Below are 22,567 nucleotides of genomic sequence, written 5' to 3'. Positions count from 1 at the left end.
AGGAGAGGGGCCGGGGGGATGAGAGGGGCTGGGGGGATGAGGAGAAGGAGCCATAAGGATGAGGACAGGGGCCGGGGAGATGAGCAGAAGGGGCCATGAGGATGAGGAGAGGGGCAGGGGGATGAAGAGAGGGGCAGGGGGAGGAGCTGGAGTGGGGTTTCCCCATCGCTGCCCCCTTCCCCCCTCGCCCCACACGGCCTGTGGAAGAAGAGTGGGCGGGGGACCAGTGCAGGCGAAGCGGCCGGGTCGATGCGCAGGACGGCCGGGGAGCCCTGGCCTACGGTTGCGGGCGGTCGGGCTCGGCGGGGGGCGGTAGCGAGCCCGGGCCGGGGCGGGGCCCGCCAGTGCCGGGGCGGGGCGGCGGCGGCCGCGGTGGCTGCCGGGGCGCGCGGGACCGCGGCGGCGTGTGGAGGTGACCGGGCTGGGGGAGCGGCGCAGGCGGCGGGCTCGGGGGGTGGTAGCGGGGAGGGGAAGGGCCGCCCTCGCCGCGGTGGTGCCATCGTCTGTCCCTGGAAAATGTCCACCCCCGCTGCAGCGCGGGGCTCCGGGCGGGGAACTCCCGCTGCCCACCTCTGCCCCGGCGGCGGGGTTTCTCCAGGAAATGCCTTTTCCCAACCGCAGCGGTGGCCTGGCAGGGCCGAGTCTCGCTGGGCCGCCCCTGAGGCGCCTCGGGGGGCCCGGGACGCGCCTGGGCCTGTCCCCGGCCCGGGGGAGGAGGGGGGGAAGGGGGGGGCGGACGGCGAGAGCCCTGAGGGGAGAGCGGGAGCGCCCTGAGCAGCGCTCTTTAGGCCGTAGGAAACACCTGAAACACACCCAATACACGCTGAGATACGCGTGTTTGCCGCGGGGTCAGTAACGGGCCTTGGGGTAGGGGTTACCTCCATCAGTTCCCCCGGCCCGTGGCGGGGGCTGCTCCCATGCGTGCACAGGGCCCTGCAGCCGCGGCCTGCAGAGCCTGCGGCGTGTTTCTTACCCCTGGTATCATCCATCAGGACGCGTTTCTTTCTCACCCCTGGTATCATCCATCAGGACGCGTTTCTTTCTCACCCCTGGTATCCCCAGGACGGAGGCAGTGCTCCGTGTCCTGTACGGGTTTGAACGCGGCCCTGTGAGAAACGCGGGCAGTAGCGAAGCTTGCGCAGTGTTGGGTGTTGCTGTACAACTGGATTTCTAAAGGGAAAAAAAATATTGGGGCCTCTGTTGTGCTTGAGGCATTCTGAAAGGGCGTGCGTGGGTTTTGTGACATGGAGTAAAGGTTATTGTTGGCCGTTGTTTTTGATTTAATGATAAATAGTATGATGCTTCTTTTAACTTGATTAACTTCTCGGTTTAAAACACATGAGTGTTTTGCCTTTGTACGTTCTGTACCTTAAGCCGTAACTTAAGAGCCTTAGCTGTGTTTTTAAAGATGTTCATAAAATTTTGTGCTTGTATAGATGCATCGTCAGTTTTCAGTGATACGCTGTGATTTGTGCCTTCTAGATTTTACACAAAGCTTTATTTTACAGGATTTATAACGTTTACGCTTCTGACTTTGGGAGGGAAGAAGAACTGCAGAAATGTCGAAGATTGAGAAAATGAGTATCCTCGGAGTGAGGAGTTTTGGGGTAGAGGATAAAGACAAACAAATTATCACTTTCTTTAATCCATTAACTATTTTGGTGGGACCAAATGGTGCAGGAAAAACGGTAAGGCTTACTATATGGGTTTGCACTGTAAATAGCTCTGAAAGGCCTCAAAATATGAGTAATGATCTCTACAGAAAAGTGTTGATAATATGTAAAAATCTTGCTGTTTACTGTAACTATTGTGGGGTTTAGCATTATTGGAGGTCTGCTTTCGTGCCTGGATTTTGCAGAGCACCGGTTGATATTTTTCATAGGAAATTGATCCAGATCCTGATTAAAGCCAATTTTGCAAAGTACCTTATTCTCATGATACTCAAAAAATAAAATGTTGTTTCTTATTTTTCTCTCCTTGCATATTTAACTCATTTGTAAATATTTGGGTTGCTACTGTGGTTTTGCCTGTAGCCCATCTCGTTTACTCTAAATTGCTATTATAACTATATACTTATTTCTGTTTCTTAGACCATCATTGAATGTCTTAAATATATTTCCACTGGAGATTTTCCTCCTGGCACCAAAGGAAACTCATTTGTTCACGATCCAAAGGTAAAAGCCATAGTGACTACATTTAATTTGTGTTTACTCCTAAGTCAAAGACTTAATTGCACTCAGTGTTGTGATGAAAACAGGGATGCCCGAGTTGTAAGCAGACCTGACCTGACCATATTGTTCCAGGAAAAACAGAGAGCTGGGGGAGATGAGAACATTGCGCACAGCTGGGAAGGCAGGTTGAGAAGAATTTCCCTTAATTTTTTTTTTTAATTTTACTAAAGGTTGCCAATGAAACAGATGTTAGAGCTCAGATTCGATTACAGTTTCGAGATGTAAATGGAGAGCTCGTAGCTGTCCAGCGATCCATGGTGTGTACCCAGAAAGGCAAGAAAACAGAATTTAAAACACTTGAAGGTGTCATTACTAGAACAAAGTAAGTTGTCAAGTTTTTTTTTCTCACTTTGACATGAAGATCAGTTTGGGTTTTGTATATATTTGTTTATAAGATGAGAAAACTTCATAACGTACTTCTTGAAGTAGCTACCAGTGCTCTTACGTTAAAGCTATGTAGTTTCATCACTTTACCTATTAGTTGATTCAAAAATCCTACGTTTGACAGCCACTACTTTAAGAACTACTTATATCTGTTGACTTGCATTTATTTGAAAATTGGATTAATAATGATACGGTTTGAAAGTAGCATTGTGTGGAGTATGTAGGCTTTACTACTTCTGGCACCATTTTCAGTTTCAGATCGTTGTTGGCCCTGGTCTCTGCTATTTAAGAAGTCTGTTCACTTCATTCAAGATCGGTTTCACTCCCTCTGGTGGTTTTGCAGTTTTAAAATGTGTCATAGTCTTGACTACAAATACTGACAGTGTTAAATACATGTGTTGAACATGGTAATTATATGTTTAAAAATCGTTTCTCATTAAGTTTTTGAATCGGTACATTCCAATGAGATTATACTGTTTAAAATGCAGTTTACTTTTAAAAGAATTTGCTAGTAACTTCTTTTGGGAATTTCTTTATCTGTGCTCTATAGGCATGGCGAGAAGGTCAGTCTGAGTTCCAAGTGTGCAGAAATTGATCGAGAGATGATCAGTGCCCTTGGCGTTTCCAAATCGGTGATTAACAATGTCATTTTCTGCCACCAAGAAGAATCCAACTGGCCATTAAGTGAAGGGAAGGCCCTGAAACAGAAATTTGATGAGATCTTTTCAGCAACAAGGTTTTTCTCTTTACTGTAATTAAATATAAACTAAGTAAGAAACGTCTTCTCTAGTAATGTAGGTGTTAATGAAAATGTCTAAGGGATTGATTCATACGTCACTATTGCTATGTTGCCAATAGAATCTGAAATTCTGCTTTTTTCAAAGGTATATTAAAGCACTCGAAACTCTCCGTCAGGTACGACTGAAGCAAAGCTTGAAAGTAAAAGAGTGTCAGACAGAACTGAAATACCTAAAACAGAATAAAGAAAAAGCACAGGAAATCCAGGATCATCTTAGCAATAGAGAGGCTCAACTGGCAGCTTCTAAGGAGAATGTCAGATCTATTGAGAGTCAACTTGATCCTCTGAAGGTAATTGGCGCGATGATTATGTTAAGACCTTAATACAGACTTGATTACAAAACCATACATAAGTACTAAAGAACACAGAAAAATGTGAAAGCTGGACAAATTTCTTGATTAAAATCTTGCACTTCTATGTTGTGTTATCTAATCCTTTGCTCTGAAGCAGAACCAAGCATACCTCAATAAACCTGGCAGATGCTGGTCTAATCTGTAAACAGTCACTGGAAGTTTAAGAACTTTGTGAAATTCTTGTAGCAGCATTGATGTTTCATAGCTTAATTTAAAATCTCTTTTTTCTCAAATTTAGCTAGTAACTAGTACTACTATAAATTGTAACTAAAACAAAAACTAAACTAAAACTTAAAACCTCCTATTTTTAGAAAATACGTTGTAAAGCTGCAGGTTTTACACTTAGACTGTGTTGTATAGAACAATTGATTATGGGATTCCTGAGCCGGTGGGGTATTTTACTTACAGCATTCTTTCCTTTTGCAGAGTTCTCTGGCAGCAGTTGAACAGAATCTTATAAAAGTAATGAAGCTAGACAACGACGTAAAAGCCCTGGAGAGCAGGAGGCGGCAAATGGAGAAAGATAATCAAGATTTGCAGCAGAAGATGGAAAAGGTTGCTTTTTAAATTCCGTGCTGCTATTCTTTCTGCTGAAGAATCTTATCTTTTGCCACCAAGTGAACTAAGTATATATTTCATTATGCATCAAATGTTGGTGAAGAACATTTTCATAGCCTGCATAGCTCACTTGATATTATCAGATATTGCAAATATGGCTTAAATGAGCTGTATCAATTTCTGCGTAATTTGGGTTAAATTGCTTTTTGTAACTTTTCCCTCCACCATAGACTAGCTTGCCAGGAAGGCAAATACTGACAAAAATTTTCATAAAAGTGATAATTTCTGGTAACAATGCCCTGCGGTGTGTAACTAGAAAATATCTACGTCTCACAATATGTTGACGATAGCCAACACTTGTTTTTGACCAGTATGGGATGCGTCCTGACGTTAATATTGTTCATCTCCCTGGAGATGATCTCTTTCTCATAAAATAAGAAATAATTGTCAGTCTTCTGTTGTGATTATCTCAAGGCATTTGAAACTATTTTGAGAAATGGTAAGAAACTCTTTTGTGGTAAAAATTGGATTCATTTGTTTTATCAACCTAAGAAAAATAGATTTTCTTTTTCCAGTTTTGCTTGCAGCATATTCAGTTTTTCTTAATATGTATCTTAGTATAGAAATACTGTATGGGAGGTGTTTATCTCTTATTCCTTGACTTCTGTTATGGTAAAAACTATACTTCTTTTTAAAAAACCGTCATTAATTGGCTTATAAGTTTAGTTAAAAAGCTAACTTTATTCTGTATTGATTTTGGTGTACAGGTTTTTCAAGGAACAGATGAACAACTAAGGGACAGATACCAGAACCACCAGAGAACAGTGAAGGAGAAGGAGAAGAGATTATCAGACTGTAAGCGTGAATTAGATAGAGCCACTAAAGAATGCCAGAGATTTAACAGTGAAAAATCAGAACTACTTATTGAACGAGGTATTTTAGACTTCATCTATAACTTTATTTTTTAATGTAATTGAGATCTGAAATGGAACTACTCATAAGAACTGAAGGGATTTGAACTGGACAAAAGCCCTAAAATGTGCATGAGCTGGGGGCCGGCTGCACAGTATGGTATGAGAATCTCACAGGTGGACAGGTCTTAGTGTTTTTCTCCTGGAGTTTCTAACGTACGCTTGTTGTTTTGAGGTAGAGTTACAACGTGTAGTACCTTTGTTCTTAAATGGACCATTCTTTATAAAAATACTCAAAACAATTTATGGTGGTATAGAACAATGTTAGCGTAGCAGTTTGTTTACACCACAGTTGTTTTCACTGTCTGAGCTTGTACTTTCTTTAGGTGATGGAAATGTCTGCTAACCAGATGTGATTGTGTAAGTGTGTTTTAACCAAGAAAAACATGAAAGCTGAATGCCTGGCATGCTCAGTGTCTCAGGTGGGGGCTGGGGGGCTAGTCAGAGGGCTTTAGGATAATATTCTTTTATATACACTGTATTCTCTGTGGACTACGGGAATTTCAGCAGAGCTGTAATACTCAAGACACGTAATATATGCTTACGTAAAATATGTTTGGGCCTTGCTTATATTTATCAGAATAATATTTCCAGTATTTGAAGAAGCTTTCTTTTAAATTCTTGATTTATTTAATTAATAAAAAATCAGTTACCTGAAATAGCAATCTCTCAAGCTAAAGCTTGGTTTTATTCTGGAGCTTTTTGTGTTGTTTCAAAAGATTCCAGTTGCAAAGAGTTTAAGAAAATTGTTGCAACTGTCTGAATTCTAAATGTATCTTCTGCCTCAGTTTTTGAGCGATTATGTCACATTTTCTTTTTGTGAAGGTCGTCTGCAACTGCAAGCAGATCGTCACCAGGAACACATTACAACGAGGGATTCATTAATTCAGTCTTTGGCAGCACAGCTGGAATTAGATGGTTTTGAGCGAGCACCTTTTAATGAAAGACACATTACCAGTTTTCAGAGGTTGTTGAAGGAGAGACAGGAAAGAGATACAGAAGCTGCAAACCATTTAATGGTAAGAATTTTGTTGGTTTAGTAGTATAGTTAGTATTGGTTATTAATGTGTTATTGGTCCGTATTTGTCTTCATGGCGCTGGGAGGAAGAGGAAGAATATTGGGGGGAAAAAACTGAAGCCATTTTTTTTTTTCTAGAATTCTTTATTATGAGTTGCCTGAATCTTTCCATGGAAATTAGTTTTGGAACTGAGTGGTCATCGAGTGATGTGAATTGCCAAAGCTATTGAACAGGCAGTTCTTCAGATAGGTTTTTCTCAGCAGCCCTCTCGTGCAGGTGGATCGCTGACAAGCTAAAAAGCCTGAGGAAGAATTACAATGGGCAGCTGGTTTAAATTGCTGGTAGCAACTTTTTGTTGAAGTCATCTTCAAAATGGAGTTGCTGTCACAGAACACTACTGGTATGATGCATCTGCGTTTTCCTGTTGAAACATTTTGGCAGAAAATTTTTCACAAGTTCTAGTTATCTAAGTATTTCGATGCCTTGTCTTACACTGGTGAATACTTGCAAACTAGTGTGAGGAAGTGTTTTTGAATGTTGTTTTCCTGTGAAAAAAATACTGAGTATATTATTGCTGACTTCTTTCAGAGAGAATTTGCACGAAAAGAAGCAATGAAACAAAAACAGATAGATGAAATAAGAGACAAGAAAACTGGATTAGAAAGAACCATTGACCTGAAATCAGACATTCAAAATAGGAAACAAGTTGAGCTGAAGAATGTAAAATACGAATTGCAGCAGTTGGAGGGGTTTTCAGACAGAATTCTGGAGCTGGATCAGGAGATTGTCAAGACAGTAAGTTAATGTAATTGAAAAATGTATAGGAGTTTGAAGTAAAACTTTTGGCTTTATCACCAAAGAAAAAAACCCCAAACAAAAAAAACCCCTTGATGTTTACTCCATCTGCTGCATTTTTTCCCTTTTAATACCCTGTCTATGCTTTGTCTGTTTAGATGGTATGCCCTTTGGGGCAGGGACTGTTCACTGCTTTGTTTTTGTACAGTGCATGCATAGAATATACTGCTTCTGCCTGGTGAGTTATAAATAGGGTAATAGCCACAACTGGTGGTATCATAAGATTAGTCAGTCTTAAATTATATGGCCAGAAGAATATTTTGTTTCCTTTAGTTAGAACTTTATTGATTAGTGTAATTATTTAAGTCTTCTGGGCTTTTATTTTTTGTTTAGGAACACGAGCTGGAGAAGGCAGAGAGGAACAGCAATGTAGAAGCACTCGAACTAGAAGTACGAACTCTGCAAAATGAGAAAATAAACCTGGACAAAGCTCTTAGGAGGTTGGATCAAGAGATGGAACAGTTGAATCTACATACCACGACGATTACCCAAATGGAGATGCTGAAGAAAGACAAAGTAATTTTTCTATCATAATCTCATAAGAGAGGGTCATGAAATTAATGAAGTCCTTTCAAGATTTGTGTATTTTTCAGGTGTTTATCAACAATCATATGTAAAGCCTCTATCTGACTTCATAGAAGCTATTAACTCCATGAACACATTGAGTGGCATAAACTTGACGATATGAAAAAACTAATTTAAAAAAATGCTTCATTTCCCCAGGCAGACAAAGAAGAGCAGATTAGAAAAGTAAAATCAAGGCATTCTGATGAACTGACATCACTGTTGGGATACTTTCCGAATAAAAACCAACTTGAAGACTGGCTTCATGGTAAAAATAAAAAGATTAATCAGACAAGGGATAATCTTGCTGACCTTAAGTAGGTATTAACTTAATTGATTATGTCTCCATTAGTATTTCTGTAATTATGAATTTAAATGTTGGAAAGTTTAATATGCTTAACATACTTGTTACCTAAATAAACAATAATTAAAGTATCTGCAAAATCATAGAAAGCATCCTGCACAATTTATGGAATGTATAGCTGATATCGTTTGTGCTTGTCAATAAAATCACATTTGCAGTATGTCAAAGGCAGCACTAAAAGCAGATAGCAAAGTATTGTTCTGGAACATCCTTAATTGTTTATACTAATCCTAGCTGAATCAATATGCTTGGGGGTAGAAATTGCTGGTCTTCTGACTTTCTTATAAGTCACATTAAAATGAATTAAAATTAAACACTTTATGATGTACTTAGATTAATAAAAAATTGACACTATAGATTTCCTGAAAAATCATTAAAGAAGAACTGGTGAACAGCTCTGTAATACCAATTTCAGATTAGCTTCACATGTTTTGGTTTTTGCTTAAACAGTTTGAAATCTTTATTTTTTTGGTAATAAAAGAGTTTATGCATAATGTTTCAGCAAACGACTGGCATCAGTAGAGTATCATAAAACTTACGTCACTAACGAGCTAAAGAAAAAAGAAGCGCAGTTGTCCCTTCATGAAGCAAAACTTTTTGATGTTTGTGGAAGCCAAGATTTTGACAGTGATCTGAGCAAACTTCAAGATGAAATTGAAAAAAGTTCAAAACAGCGAGGTAAATTTATCTACAGCTCTGCTTTTTTTCCCTAACATTTGTTTTAAATGTAAGCCACAGATACTGAGACAGTCTGTTGCTTGTGTAGGACAAACAATCTGCACAGAAACTGACTTAAGGGAGATTAGTACTGAATCTTATTATTTTTTTAACAAATTTTTCTTATCTTTACTACTGTTTCTGTTTTATGCTTAAGCAGGATCAGTTGTTTTAATTCTTTCAGTTATTTCATTTACACATGATAAGAGAATTATCTGCTTTGGCCTACTGTGCGTGTAGAGCGTGACCTTCTCGGAGCTAAGGAAACTTTTGAGTGCTTGGGCAAGTACAGAACCAGCCACTTTTGGTGCGGGTTTGGCCCATAGGGCCTACACTACTAACCGAAAGAAAGTAATTTCTGAAGAAGTACTCGCTTCCACTGTTAGTTACAGAGGGATGAGCATGGTTTAATAAGAGACTCGTACAATAATTCAGGTTGGTGAGGACTTCAGGAGGTGATGTAGGGCAACCTGCTGAAAGCAGGGGCACCATTGAATTCAGAGCAGGTCACTTGGGGCATTTTGGTTTCCTACCTTTGTCATTTTGTGGGTTATAATTTTGTCTTCATTTATGGTAAATACATACCTAGTTTAGATCTGATTATGTGCTGTTTGTTCACCATAAAGTCTTTTGTTTCTTTTTAAACCAGCTGTGCTTGCCGGAGCTACTGCCGTTTATTCACAGTTCATTACACAACTGACAGAGGAGAACCAGTCATGTTGTCCAGTTTGTCAAAGAGTTTTTCAAACAGAGGCTGAATTGCAAGATGTAATTAGTGATCTGCAGTCTAAGCTGCGTCTTGCTCCAGACAAACTGAAGTCAACAGAGTCTGAGCTTAAAAGAAAAGAGAAAAAACGTGATGAAATGATGAGTCTTAAACCACTTAGGTAAAGTACTTAAAACATATTGTTGCAAGCTGTCTTCTTTCAAATGCTTGGTTTTTTGATTATAAAAAAATATGCAGTCATCAAGGAAGCTTTATTTTAAGGCTAGTTAATTCATTCAAAAATCTCATTGTTGAGATAAATATTTTGCTAGTGTTTGTTCTCTGCTATTTTGGACTTTATTAAATTATGTTATGTATTGGGTATTTTTGATCCTTCGGGGCTTCGTATGAGAGGCAGAAAAAGTGGTTATATACTTTTCTACTGATGATTTACACTATACAGGCACAGTTCCCCTCCTTGTCTTTTATCATTGTAATTTAAAATGGACAGGCTGTTTTTGTTGTTACTCAAATATTTTCATACCACGTCACCTTAAATATGTTTCTTAAAAATGCTGAAACGGAAGTTGTATAGACAGAATGGGAACTGAACCTATATTAAACATCCCATAATAATACATTGATTTATATCTCCATTAACAATAATTTTTGTTGCTGGCAGGTTTGTATGAATTATGATGTTCTAGAAAGGCATGTCTGGATTTTGTAGTGGATTCACAATGCCATTTATGTTTTCTTGAGGTTCAGTCATGTGCAGATCCATCACTTGGGAATGCATCTCTGATACTGAACCCACAGTAGATTGGACTGAATTTATTCCTTTATTTTAGTTATTTAAAAAAACGTTTTATGTTGTTGGATTTTTAACCTGCAACGTAATACAAAGTGTAGGTAATATTAACAAATTCAGAAAAGGTGCCTACAGTATTTTCCAATTTCCAGGTTGAATTAGTCTTTATTTTTAAAGCTATGAAAGTACTAGACAGGCTGTTTTGTTGTTACCTCCTTTTTCTCTTCTTGTTGCCTCCCTCCAAAACATAACACTAGCCCTGAAGACTTTTTGTCAGTCCTATTTGTGGGTTTTTTCTTAGCGTATGAACAGCAGTTAGAGTATGCAGGTTTCCTGCCAGTAGGTGAAGAGGCTTTAGCCTCAAGAAATTTGCAGACTATTCTGAGAGACTTTGGGGATGTTAGAGGATAGACTTTTCCTTCACAAGAGGGCACTCCTGTGCAGTGGATTTAGACCCTCTCATGAGCACTTGCTGTAATTCAGTTAGTAAACAAAATCTCTTTTGTTTTTTTGTTTGTTTCATCTCACCAGTCTAAAATGAGGGGTGTTTTCCCTCAGCTGGGTAGATAATATTAGCTTAATTGAACATGAGCAAGGTTAAGGGAATATTATTTTGGGTAAATTTAGTCTTCCACTATTAAATCATATCACAGATTTTGTGATCTTGAATGTCTTGAATTTATGCTGCTGGTTTTGACAAACGAAATTTTACAAATTTGTATTTTATTTAAGACGAACTGTAGTTGAACTCCAAGATAGAGACATACCAGACTTGAGGAACAAGATACAGAACGCAAACAGGGATTTAACAGGCCTGAAGGGTGAGATAGAAGAACAGGAATCACTCTTGCAGACAGCTCTGTCTGAGGAGGGGGGTGCCAAAGCACGTTTACAGGATATAACGCTAATGGAAAGGTACCAGGTATGCTTTGGTAATTTCTTTTAATATATAAAGCGATACTCACTTGCTAGCTTTTAAATATGTAGTTATTCAATAATGTGACAAAACTTTGAGGTCTTAACACTTTTCAAGCAAAGTAAAAATACTTTAAAAGGCAGCATAACATCTGTGATCTTGGTGCTAATAAAACTTCAATTTTTATGTAATGATTTTTTTTCTTTTGAGGACCACAGAGTCCCTTGAGTTCTGATTCAATTCTGTGCTGTAGTAACGGGGAAAAAGAGGTATGGTCCAGACCTTGAGCACCACCACAAGTACACCAAAGTGTTTTTCAGTCCTTAAAGTCAGGCTTCTGTCATCGTCATTCAGCATGTTCTCAGCATCTACTCTGTATACTTTCTGAAATCTCGTCATGCACTTCCTTGTTCTGTGCCAGCTGAGTATATGGTAATGGGGAGTGGATATCCTACATGTTTTATAATTCAGACATAGGAGACTGTTTCGAACAGTCTTCATGCCTTTATTACCAACACAAAATCTTTGCTCAGCTGAGATCCATGAGAGGGACAACCATGTATAGAGAACCTAGGGCCAGACAAAGGACTGCGAGCATTTCAAATAGTCATGTGTGCCTCAAGCCCCAAGCTTGTCCTTCTGTGCCGAAGAGAAGAAATACATTGTTAAACGCTAATCCAATAATAACAGTACTTTTCCTCATGCTTTCAGACTGATATTAGGGATGTTGAACGAAAAATTGCTCAGCAGGAGGCTAAGCTGCTAGGGGTCGATTTAAGTAGAACTGTTCTACAAGTAAGCCAAGAGAAACAAGAGAAAAAACACTCATGGGATACAGGTGGGTCATACAAAACTGGTACTTTATTTTTATATTGAAAATAATGTTCTAAACTTGCTGCTGTTAAAAATGTAAACTTTAGTTTACTTATTTTACATTCTGAAATAACTATTCTAATAGTTTGTGGTTTTGATTTTTGGGGGTCATACTAGCTTAATTTAGAGTTTAATTTTCATAAGGGAGACAAATGTTTTTACTAACAGATTGACTGTTTCAGTCTGGTTTTATCTGCAGTTAATGGTAAAATTGAGTTAAATCAAAAACTCAAGCAAGACCAGCAAAATCAGATTCAGCAGCTAAAGAGTACAGTTAATGAGCTTAAAGCAGAGAAACTTCAGATTTCCAGCAGCATGCAGCGTCGTCGACAACTGGAGGAACAAACTGTGGAATTAACCACTGAGGTTCAGTCCTTATGCAGAGAGATCAAGGTAGGAAACACTCTTAATTCTTAACCCTTGGTTTTATTGTCCTGGGGAAAAAAAACAATCTTGTTAAAAGTAACATCATCTGTAATCCTAGCAAATAAGATGTATTTTTAAATGTTTAAATGTAGTATTGCTTATCTTTGGGAATTTCTAGAACTTTATTAATATATATTTTCACTCCCCAAAAAAAAGTAACCACATGACCTTTTTTTTTTTACCACTCGAAAAATTGTTGATCTTTAACAGAATGAGACAACAAAAAGAACTTTCTCCAACTACTTTTCAGGAAGCAAAAGAACAGATATTTCCTTTGGATGCAACTTTAGAAAAACTGCAAGAGGAGAAGGAGGATCTAGTGAATAAAAGGACTGCAAGTAATAAAGAAACACAAGAGAAGGTTTGTTTGCTTTTGGCATGGCTGGGAGATGGGGTTATGTATTGTTTTTCAGGCATGGGTGGAAGCCATGGTAATGAGTTCGCTTTTAGGAAACAGCAGTGACTTTAGCTTCAGATTGGTGCAACTTTTAGGGAAGAAAAGGAACATAACCAAGTCAGGAGATGAATTCAATTGTAATTAACTTTTGACAGTCTTGTCAAAAGGCCTCTAGGGACATTTGGCAATATTTAGCGACCAATGGTATTAAAAGCCGTTCCCATTAGATCTAAGAGAAATAGCAAGTATGGCTGTAATCTGTCCTTGCCAAGAGACAAACTTGTTCTTTTAATAAAGCCGTCAGCTTTTGAGTAAATTAAAGGCAGTTATGATAAGGAATTGTACTTTGACAATAGTGGTATTCAGTATCTAATCTTTGATACAGAGTATATCAGCTCTTGGTCATAAGACTGCATTTCATTTGAAATATTTTCCCTGCAGATAAATGTCATAAGAGAGAAAGTTAAGGATATAAACAAGTATGTGAAAGAAATTGAAAACTATATTCAACAAGGAAAAGACGACTATAAAAAGGTAACCTAAAAAACCAGTCAATAGAAAGTTGACATTAAAAGCACTCTTGTGTTTAAATCATATACCATTTTATTTCTTTAGCAAAAAGAGTCTGAACTTGATGAAGTAAATTCTCAGTTAGCTGCCTGTGAGAAACAGAAGGAAAAGATAAGTAAAGAGATGGAAATGATTCGACAAGATATTGACACTCAAAAGGTAGATGTATTGTTTTACAGTAAAGTATATTTTGCATAGTTGAAATAATTTCTGGGTTTGGTTTAAGTCTGCCTAGGTCTGTAGTGGTGCAGAGTTTGTCTCCTCCTGATTTACTTAATCGTTTGTTAGTCAGAATAGCTGCTATACATGCATTAGGCTGAAAAAAAAGTCTTGAGATTTGTATATGCAAAAGTAGATGCATATTTAAAAACCTTTGTATCTAACTGCCATTGTGTGGTATTTCCAAAAGGATTAAGTCTGTTGGGGTAGTAGCATTTTCAAAAGTATCTTTGTGTGGAGAATACCTGCCTTCTGAAGTAAGGTACCAAAAGTTGCTAGTTACTCCAGATTTTGTCATGTACTTTAAATTCTTGTGTATATATCTCAAATACTGTTGACGTGCTTTATAGGAAAGATGTCTTCCCCCATTCTACCCCACCACTAACTAATTTGTAGAACCGAGATGGGGGGCTTTGTTAAATCTCATCCTAAATTACTTGCCCCGTTTGAAACATTGATTAATATTCGCACACAGGATCACTCTTGTGTTCACCTGTGACAATAAATACTGTAAGTGTTATTTCAGGTTGAAATATGAAATAATACTGCTGATTTCCATTATATCCTATTTCTAGCGCAAGATAAGTTCTCACTGTGATAATTTTTGTTATTGTCAATTATTTTATGCTTGCAGCATGTTTTAGAGTTGTGCAGAACTCATACTTTGTAATTGAGAATCAATATACTGAAACATTACACAACTTCTTGCTCTCTGTGGAGACAGATACAGGAAAGGTGGCTAGAGGATAATCTTACTTTGAGGAAACGGAATGAAGAGCTAAAAGATGTTGAAGACAATATAAAACACCTTGTGAAGGAGATGGGAGAAATGAAAGTCCCGCAAATGAAAAAGTAAGCATCTTCAGAGCAGAAATAATTCATGTTTCCAGATAAGAATATTTCATTTTCAGTCTGCTCGCTTAGGTCTCAGCAGCAAATTTTACATTTATTTCAGTAGTTATATGTTAATTGCTTAGATAATAAACACTTTTGAAAAGGAATTAGCCCTATGCTGGTTCTTATGTTGAACCATTTATTTAGCTTTCTAGAGGTTACCCAATTAATTCATCTTATTTTGCTCAGTATCCTAATTTAATTTAACCTATGAAATTAATTATTTTCTAAGTTTCTGCATGTAGCACTTCGGAATTTGAATTTGATAATTTGCTTCTCCCACTCAGAACAGTGATTTGAATATGTTCTTAAACTTAAAAATATTTTTATTTCAATAATGTCTTAATTTCAGTGACATCGGTACTATAATTTTAACTGTTACAGACTTATAGATACAATATAATGAGCTACTAACACAAACTCAGAATTAAAACCCTGATTAAAAAACAGTGAAACACTAAATTCAGAAGACACATATATCAATTATGGTTTCACAGTGAACAAAAACATTTAGAGGAGACAATAGAATCTCTGAAAAGAAACCATCATGTTGCACTTGGCCGACAACGTGGATTTGAGGAAGAGATTGTTCGGTTTAAAAAGGAACTTCGAGAGTCACAGTTCAAAGATGCAGAGGAGAAATACAGGGAGATGATGATTGTTATGAGAACAACAGAGCTGGTGAACAAAGATCTGGACCTTTATTACAAGGCTCTTGATAAGTAAGTATTGTCATATGAGGGTAATTCTTAAATGTTTTAGGCTTTATTACTATTGATAACCTTGAAGCAAAAGCGGCTTTCAATTTCAGACTTCATGGGGTAACTTAGAGATAGTAAATTGATACAATTCTTTGAGATACGTAATTATTTCTCTTTTCAAAATGAGGCATTTAAATATTAAGATAACATAACAAGATACGACTTTTAAAGTAAGTTAAAATATACTACAAGCAGCACAGGATTGGTAGGATGTAGGAAACTTATAAGTGAATGTATGTAATGTCCATACAGTTAATGCATTGATAGTAATAATTGGAGTTTAATGTCACAAATAAGTCCAGTGATCATTATAATTTTTTTCCCAATTCTCTGTAGGACCCTTTTTGAATTATGGTTGTACGTGTTAGGACTCATATTTGCAGTGCAGCAATTCAAGTTGACAGATAATAGTGAGTGAACCCAACACATCACCCACCTGTGCCTTCTGTGCTGAATTCTTGGCGTGAAGTTATCTTTTGCCGTGTTGCTTGTGGTGGTTAGAGAATGTCCAGACAATAAACACATTCAACTTTGTTTTTCATATGAAAACATGTGGAAGGGTCAGTGGAGCTGCAGGCTGTTCTTCTGACACTGTTCCTCTGTACCTTTTTTCCTCCACTTCAAGCTTTTGTAAGTGTGTCTCCCAAAATTGCTGATGGTTTTCATTTCTTCCTGTAATTTTGGTTTTCTTTGGGGTTTTTTGAGGGAAGTGGAGGAAAGTATCACAGGATGCGCAGTGGGAGAACGCATTTCTTAAGACTCTATCTCACATGTTCTCTCAAAATACATAAACTCCACAGTATGAGTTTAGGGAAGGTGAAATCTGGGTTTAAATCCTTCATTATTAACCCAGATCTTTCTTGCATAGTCTCTTGTACTACTTTTGTTTCTGTAGCACTATGTTTTAGCATCTTCTGGTCATATCTTAACATGAATAAGATATTCTGGGTAGATTTCTTGTTCCCCATGATTATCTTCTCAGGTAAACAATTGTGTTTTCATTAAAGAATACTACAACATAGAGGTGTGTTTTCCCCCTTTCCAGTGTGGGTGGGTTTGTGCTTATATTAGAGAAGACGAGATCAAAAGCATGTCTTGCATTTGATGGAAAGTGTAGTAAACTTTGTGATCGTTTCTGCTTCTTCTGGAAGCTTGTTTTCTACTCTTGGACTGACTGGCCAAAAATAGCATCTCAAAATTTGTAAACACAAAGGAAAACATATGACTCCCTAAAAAAACCCCTGTATGTTCAGATCTAGTGATGGAATCACAATGAGCTATTGCAGTTTGGTGGACGATGGGGAAGGATCTTTGAATCAGTGGGTATGTTTCAGGAAATACGAAACTGATGCTCATTGACAGAAAGATAACTTGAACATTGGGAACAAAAAAAAAAAAACCCAAAAAACCAAACAAACAAAAAATATTTTGGCCACTGTATAAATTCCCAGTACACCCATGTCTTGAATATACTGTGGAATTTTGGTCTCCTCTATTAAAAAGGGTCTAGTGGTGCTGGGAAAAGGAGCACAGAAGAACAGTAATGTGGTTGAAGGTACAGCATAATGGTCAAGAAAAGAAACTAAATAGATGAGAACTTTCCAAGTTGAGAAGATGGGTTTCAATGGTTATTAAACACAGTGGTCTAAAGGAACCCTGTTTTAAGCAGTTTTAATGATAAAATAAATATGTTTAATATTAGAATGTAAGCTAATCCAGAATTTCTTTTGTGAAGATTTAAAATGTTCAGAGTATGTATAATTCTTCCCTTTCAGCTTAAATGGAAATGCACTCTAAGAATTTCCCTTTTAGAATTCAGAATCTTTTTGTATGGTATCAAATCATCTATTGTTTCTATTTAAGGCAAAACAGGAAATCAGTCTTGTAATTTCAAGAATAGATAAGCATCACTTATTGGTAATCATCTGAAAAATCGGTGAGACAAAACGTTAACTCTAATGGCCAGAGATTGAAAGCTGTATCTGTAGCTGGGAAAACCAACATTTTGGGTGTTCTGTGCTGTCAGTTGATTTTTATTGACTTAATATTTAAAAGTTTATGATAAATATTTATGAGGAATGCATTCTTGGGTTTAAGTAAGTAAATAGTTAAAAACACTTTCTTCAGACTTAACAAATCCTATTAGAGTTGATACTTCAGTATTTCCCAGAACAGGTGGAAATAATTCCTGTTAGAAAGGAGGTGGGAAAAGTATATGTTAACGTCTGTTTCAGAGGTATATTTTATTTCCACCATAGTTTTTGAAAGAAGACATTGGCATAAGTTGAGCAAGCATTTTTTCATTATACAGCACTTTTTCTTTAAAAAGCTGGGTTAGAAATGTAACATCCTGTCCTTCCTTGAATGCTTTCATAAGGAATCATTTATTGTTGAACTAAAGTCACGTTGATATATTAACCAGGGAAATTAAATTGAAAATTAAAATTATTCATGACATCCTATGTTACTCTTGCTGCTGAAGAGAACAGTCATAAGGTCTGTTTGGGTAATTTCAGCTACTGTTGTTTTGGAAGACTTAACATCAGATTTGTCTTCTTGGTGTCAGTCTGAAAATGTACTTCACACATAAAAATCTCTGTAAAAGACAGGTAGACTTGCTCTCTGACTGACTGCAAATCTTCTTGTCTTCATTACTCTCCTACTTCTTGAGACTGAGCTGTTTGTGAGAGTAGAATTGTTCACGCAATAGTGTGTGGTTAGTCTTTAGATACTTCTGCATTCAAAATGAACTAGTACTTATTATTTTTAAGTAAAAGTATTTAGGGGATGGAAAGGGAGCTGCTGCCTTCCTTAAAGCTCCTGTAGTCCATAGCAGTCTATGGTCGCACCTATAACAATCTGCATTTTTTGTTGTTCTTCAGAGCAATAATGACATTTCATAGCATGAAGATGGAAGAAATCAACAAAATAATTCGTGACCTTTGGCGAAGCACCTACAGAGGACAAGGTAAGTAATGTAATTTTTTTTTATTTATTTTTGCCCATACATATTCATTTGGTACTGAGCACGGCATACTGAAAAGTGTTTGTTCAAAATATTGAAAATCCAGGATCTGAAATAGCTGTTTCCATTCTAAAGGCTGCATCTGTTGGTCACCACTATGATCTCCCTTTTATTACAGATTATGTAGTTAGTTACAGGCTAAATAGAGGTAATTTTCCCTTTTCCATATTTTCCAAAGTTAAGGTTTCCTTGAGACAGTGGAACTGCATGAGTTCTTTCCTTTAGTTTTGGAAAAATTAATTTCAAAGATGTATCTGTTAGTGGGAGTTCTGAATAGAATTTTTGTGGTTACTGCATTTTATACCTCTCAACTCTGTCTAATCCTATGATATTTTTAAAGATTTTTTGTTAATGAAAAAACTGTCTCCTTCACATTTTCAGATATTGAGTATATAGAAATTCGTTCTGATGCAGATGAGAACGTCTCAGCCTCAGATAAAAGAAGAAGTTACAATTATAGAGTAGTAATGATAAAGGGAGATACAGCACTGGATATGCGAGGAAGATGTAGTGCTGGACAAAAGGTAATAGCGTTTTATTTTTAGTACACGGTAAAGAGGATTCTGAAAACTCACTCAGGTGAATGCAAAAGAGTAACACGCTCTAGAGTGCCCATGAAGAACAGGTGGCTCCAACTCTAATTTACAATTCTGTACAACTTTCCTTCTCTGTACCTGGATTTTGCTGACAGTATGCAATATATGATTCTGAACATCGTTTTGGGGTGCCGAAATCCATTGTTTCAGTTGGGGACTGGTCTGAGTCCCTGCAGAAGTGAAAGGTTCAACTTCCCTCTCTCCTCAAGTTCAACTCCTCCCAGTCTCTTGCTAGTTACCACTGAGGTTCCCATAGCTTTAGGTCTGTTGACTTGCTCCCATGTTTTTTCCTTCCTGAGGGCTGGCCCTTGGTCTTTTCACGACTGCATCTACCTCTGAGAAGACCTCTTTTTCTCCAAGTTACGCTGCTCTCCCCTACTGCTGAATGTAGCCTTTCAGTTCATGGCACCAAATGTCATACCATGCCATGCTTTCAGGCATTGCATTTAATTCTGTCATATCTGTGGCAGCTCTCCGCTCTGCAGCCTGGCTGTTCAGCTGTCTCGTTACTTTAACAACGCACACTGGCCAAGTGGCTTGGTATCTCACCTGCCTTGACAGTACCAGCCATCTGAGGTTCAGCACAGTTAACCACAACTCTTTCACACACTGGGGCTTGAGTTGTTGTTTCCACCTGTTAGGTTATGACAGAGCATCTGTAATATTCCTAAGCAAGAGAAAAGAACTCCTCACCAACCTTATCTGCCTCCAAAATCACTGTCTCTACTGATGGTTTGGGGTTTTGTTTGTTTGTTTGTTTGTTAAAGAGCTGAGGTATGGAAAAACCCCATAACGCTTCTAGCCATTTGACACTTGACATATTAGTTATGCAGCTTGGGCAAGCAAAGCTACATGCAGCGTTACAGCAGGAAACTGCTTCTTCCTCAGGTGAACCATTTCCATCAGAACAAGTGATCCTCCTACAGGCAGAGGTAGTAGAAAGGGACAAAAAATGCAGCCAGCGCTGCTCTGATTTCTTCCCTGATGAACACTTTCTGCCCACCCTTTGTACCAGCTGTAAATAGAAGATGTGGAGGGCTCTCCCTGACCTCAAATCTCTCTATGCAAGGTGCCAGTGACGTCTGAGCAGAGGAAACTGCAGTTGTATGACAGAGATACTTTCTCCTTCCTCTTCTGCAGCAGGAACAGGAGCTTTCTCACTTCCTTTCCTCTGCAGTAGCTGAAAGGGTTATGATAGCAACAGATTTAGATCTCTTTGATGTTGAGGAAGAATCACCATTGTCTGAAGTAACAAACTGCCTACTTCCTTACTTCCAGGGTAGCAATTCCCACTGGGTTGCTTGCTCCAGCAGCATTTCATTGGCAACCAGGTCTTTTCCATGACCAGATGGTACAGACAGTAGTAGGAAGTGAAATCAAGGAAGGCAACAAAGTGATACACAGTATTTTTAAGTGCATGCAATAATAAAATCATGAAAGGATGATATTTCATGAGAAGATGAATACTGTATCATTGCTCGAATATGAAAAATGCTGTCAAATTAATTCCCACCTGAGTGTAGATGCGTACTTGGTTTTGAAAATTCCATACTAATTTTGGGGGAAGTCCAAATCTTATAAAACAGCAGTATAGGCAAAAAATGTGTCCTCTCCTAAGGTAGTCTAGGATGTTACGTTAGAGTCCTATGTAAGTGAGAGTGAAACTTCTTCACAGTTTCTTAGCTTATATTCTGAGAATTCTTCTTTGATCATGAACTGTGATGCCAACAGTCATGATAGTTGGAAGGTATTTTTGACAGCACAGTTTCCATCGAGCGTTCTGTCATTTTCACTAGTTGAGGAGATATAATAATAATATAATTAGACATGTTAATACAAAACGTGTAAGCTGTTAAATCCTACTGTCTTCAGTTTTAGTAAATAGTCAGGAGTTCAGTAACTCAAACTTAATGATACGTGTACAGATTTCCACCATCCCTGCTGCAGTAGGATGGAGCTTGAAAAGGGTATAGGAGTGATGCAGATGACAGTGTCATAATATCTTTACTTCGGATTGCAATCCTTACTTCCAGTATCTCCTGAATTTTGAGTATTTGACTGATGTTTTTCCAACAGTACTTTGTAAAATGGATCTCTCAGTTCAAACTTGAAGTTTTAATGTAGTTTTCAGTAACTAATTAGTTATTGTCATTTTGTGAACTATCAGCACATTGTCATGTAAACTTTAGTCATGGTTTGTGATGACATTAAAAATAACACATTACATATGGTTCCTCTATAAAAATTTCAGAGAGTGAGATTTTGGGGGGTTTTGTTGTGTTTTTTTTTTCCTTAGGTGCTTGCTTCTCTTATTATTCGTCTTGCTCTAGCAGAAACATTCTGTCTCAACTGTGGCATATTGGCATTAGATGAGCCTACTACCAATCTTGATCGCGAAAACATAGAGTCTCTTGCACATGCCCTGGTGGAGTAAGTGATCTCTTCTTGTGAAGCTTAAAGATGGATATTTTTCAAATGTTAATAGTAATCGGCAGAAGTGAATTATATTTTAAGCTGGCATATCTTTGTTGACATCTGCAAGTGTACATGCAAAGCAGTAGCTTTAGATTCCCTATCCTATATCTGGAAGAGGAAAAATATTTCTTAAATTGGAAATTTTTTATGTGGGTAAAAAGAGTTGTTAATCTGCATTAGATTGCTTGACAGTTCATGTAATTTGTTATCAATAGTTAAATATTTTTGTACTATGTATTTAAAACCAGAGTGTGATTAAGATAAATATACACTAAATAATATCTCTTTGTAGGATAATAAAAAGCCGCTCACAGCAGCGTAACTTTCAGCTTCTGGTGATAACTCACGATGAAGATTTTGTTGAACTTCTGGGCCGTTCTGAATACGTGGAAACGTTCTACAGGATAAAGAAGAACATTGACCAGTGCTCTGAGATCATGAAATGCAGTGTCAGCTCCCTGGGCTCATACGTTCATTAGAATTTCAAGTAATTACATATTACAGACTGGCTTAGCTGCCTAACTTGATAGAGCTCAGACGAAGGCATCTGAAAATACAGTTTCTTTATATCATATACTACTGAGGATTTGTAACAATTTTAGTTAGAATCTGAAACTATTAGACTCTTAAACTGCGTATCTTTCTACATATTTCTGTGCCTGGGTTTAAGAATCACCATAATTTGGAAGAATTTAAATGAATACACCACAGTTAACTTTTAGATGTATTTTATGTTTTAAAAGTGAAAATAAAGTTGTGCTATTCTTTGCGTATGCCCTGGTGGGGAGACCCGGATGCAGATTATTTGGAACAGCTGCAGCTCTGTCACTAGAACAGGGCTTGCTCTGCATCACTGCATTGTGGCAAGTTCAGGATTGATGTCTGTCTCTCTAGTTGGAGCGTGTTCGTAGCTACCCACCTAGTCCAGACAAAATTCAAGAAGAACTTCTGTTTTCTCTACAAGGTAACATTACTCTGTTCAAAACCAGAATCTTCACGAAGTATAACAGCTTTCTTTACACTAAAGGAAAATCCCATCTTTAACTGGATGAATTAGTGAATGCATGACAGAAGTGTATTTTA

The 22,567-nt window shown here is 37.8% G+C and overlaps 1 protein-coding gene across 6 annotated transcripts; it reads left to right on the top strand.

The window, feature by feature from the left end:
- The first annotated feature begins 357 nt into the window (after positions 1–357).
- On the top strand, positions 358–22,257 carry RAD50 (RAD50 double strand break repair protein). Of its 6 annotated transcripts, XM_054841189.1 has the most exons (26): positions 358–412; positions 1,509–1,688; positions 2,091–2,174; positions 2,402–2,553; positions 3,166–3,351; positions 3,500–3,704; positions 4,194–4,322; positions 5,093–5,258; positions 6,122–6,315; positions 6,904–7,110; positions 7,504–7,686; positions 7,894–8,051; positions 8,601–8,776; positions 9,465–9,702; positions 11,065–11,254; positions 11,960–12,086; positions 12,321–12,514; positions 12,798–12,908; positions 13,386–13,478; positions 13,560–13,673; positions 14,458–14,585; positions 15,125–15,349; positions 18,271–18,356; positions 18,795–18,937; positions 21,306–21,439; positions 21,777–22,257. In XM_054841189.1, the coding sequence occupies exons 2-26, from the start codon at positions 1,560–1,562 to the stop codon at positions 21,961–21,963; spliced, it is 3,939 nt and encodes a 1,312-aa protein (XP_054697164.1). In that variant the 5' UTR covers positions 358–412; positions 1,509–1,559; the 3' UTR covers positions 21,964–22,257. The 6 variants fall into 6 exon arrangements, 4 of the variants coding, with proteins under 4 accessions (XP_054697164.1, XP_054697166.1, XP_054697165.1 ...); XR_008579197.1 differs by lacking the exon at positions 18,795–18,937 and having other exon boundaries at positions 21,777–21,916; XR_008579198.1 differs by lacking the exons at positions 21,306–21,439; positions 21,777–22,257 and adding an exon at positions 15,725–16,018 and having other exon boundaries at positions 18,795–18,814.
- Positions 22,258–22,567: the final 310 nt, after the last annotated feature.

Source organism: Grus americana, chromosome 14, assembly GCF_028858705.1.
Source record: "Grus americana isolate bGruAme1 chromosome 14, bGruAme1.mat, whole genome shotgun sequence".
Classification (NCBI taxonomy): domain Eukaryota; kingdom Metazoa; phylum Chordata; class Aves; order Gruiformes; family Gruidae; genus Grus; species Grus americana.
This window is presented reverse-complemented; position numbering and strand designations above follow the sequence as displayed.

Coding starts and splice junctions, on each gene's coding strand:
- RAD50 (XM_054841189.1), top strand. CDS start 1,560: ATGTCGAAGATTGAGAAAATGAGTATCCTCGGAGTGAGGAGTTTTGGG. Junction 3,705..4,193: donor GTCAACTTGATCCTCTGAAG/GTAATTGGCGCG, acceptor TTCCTTTTGCAG/AGTTCTCTGGCAGCAGTTGA. Junction 8,052..8,600: donor GATAATCTTGCTGACCTTAA/GTAGGTATTAAC, acceptor ATAATGTTTCAG/CAAACGACTGGCATCAGTAG.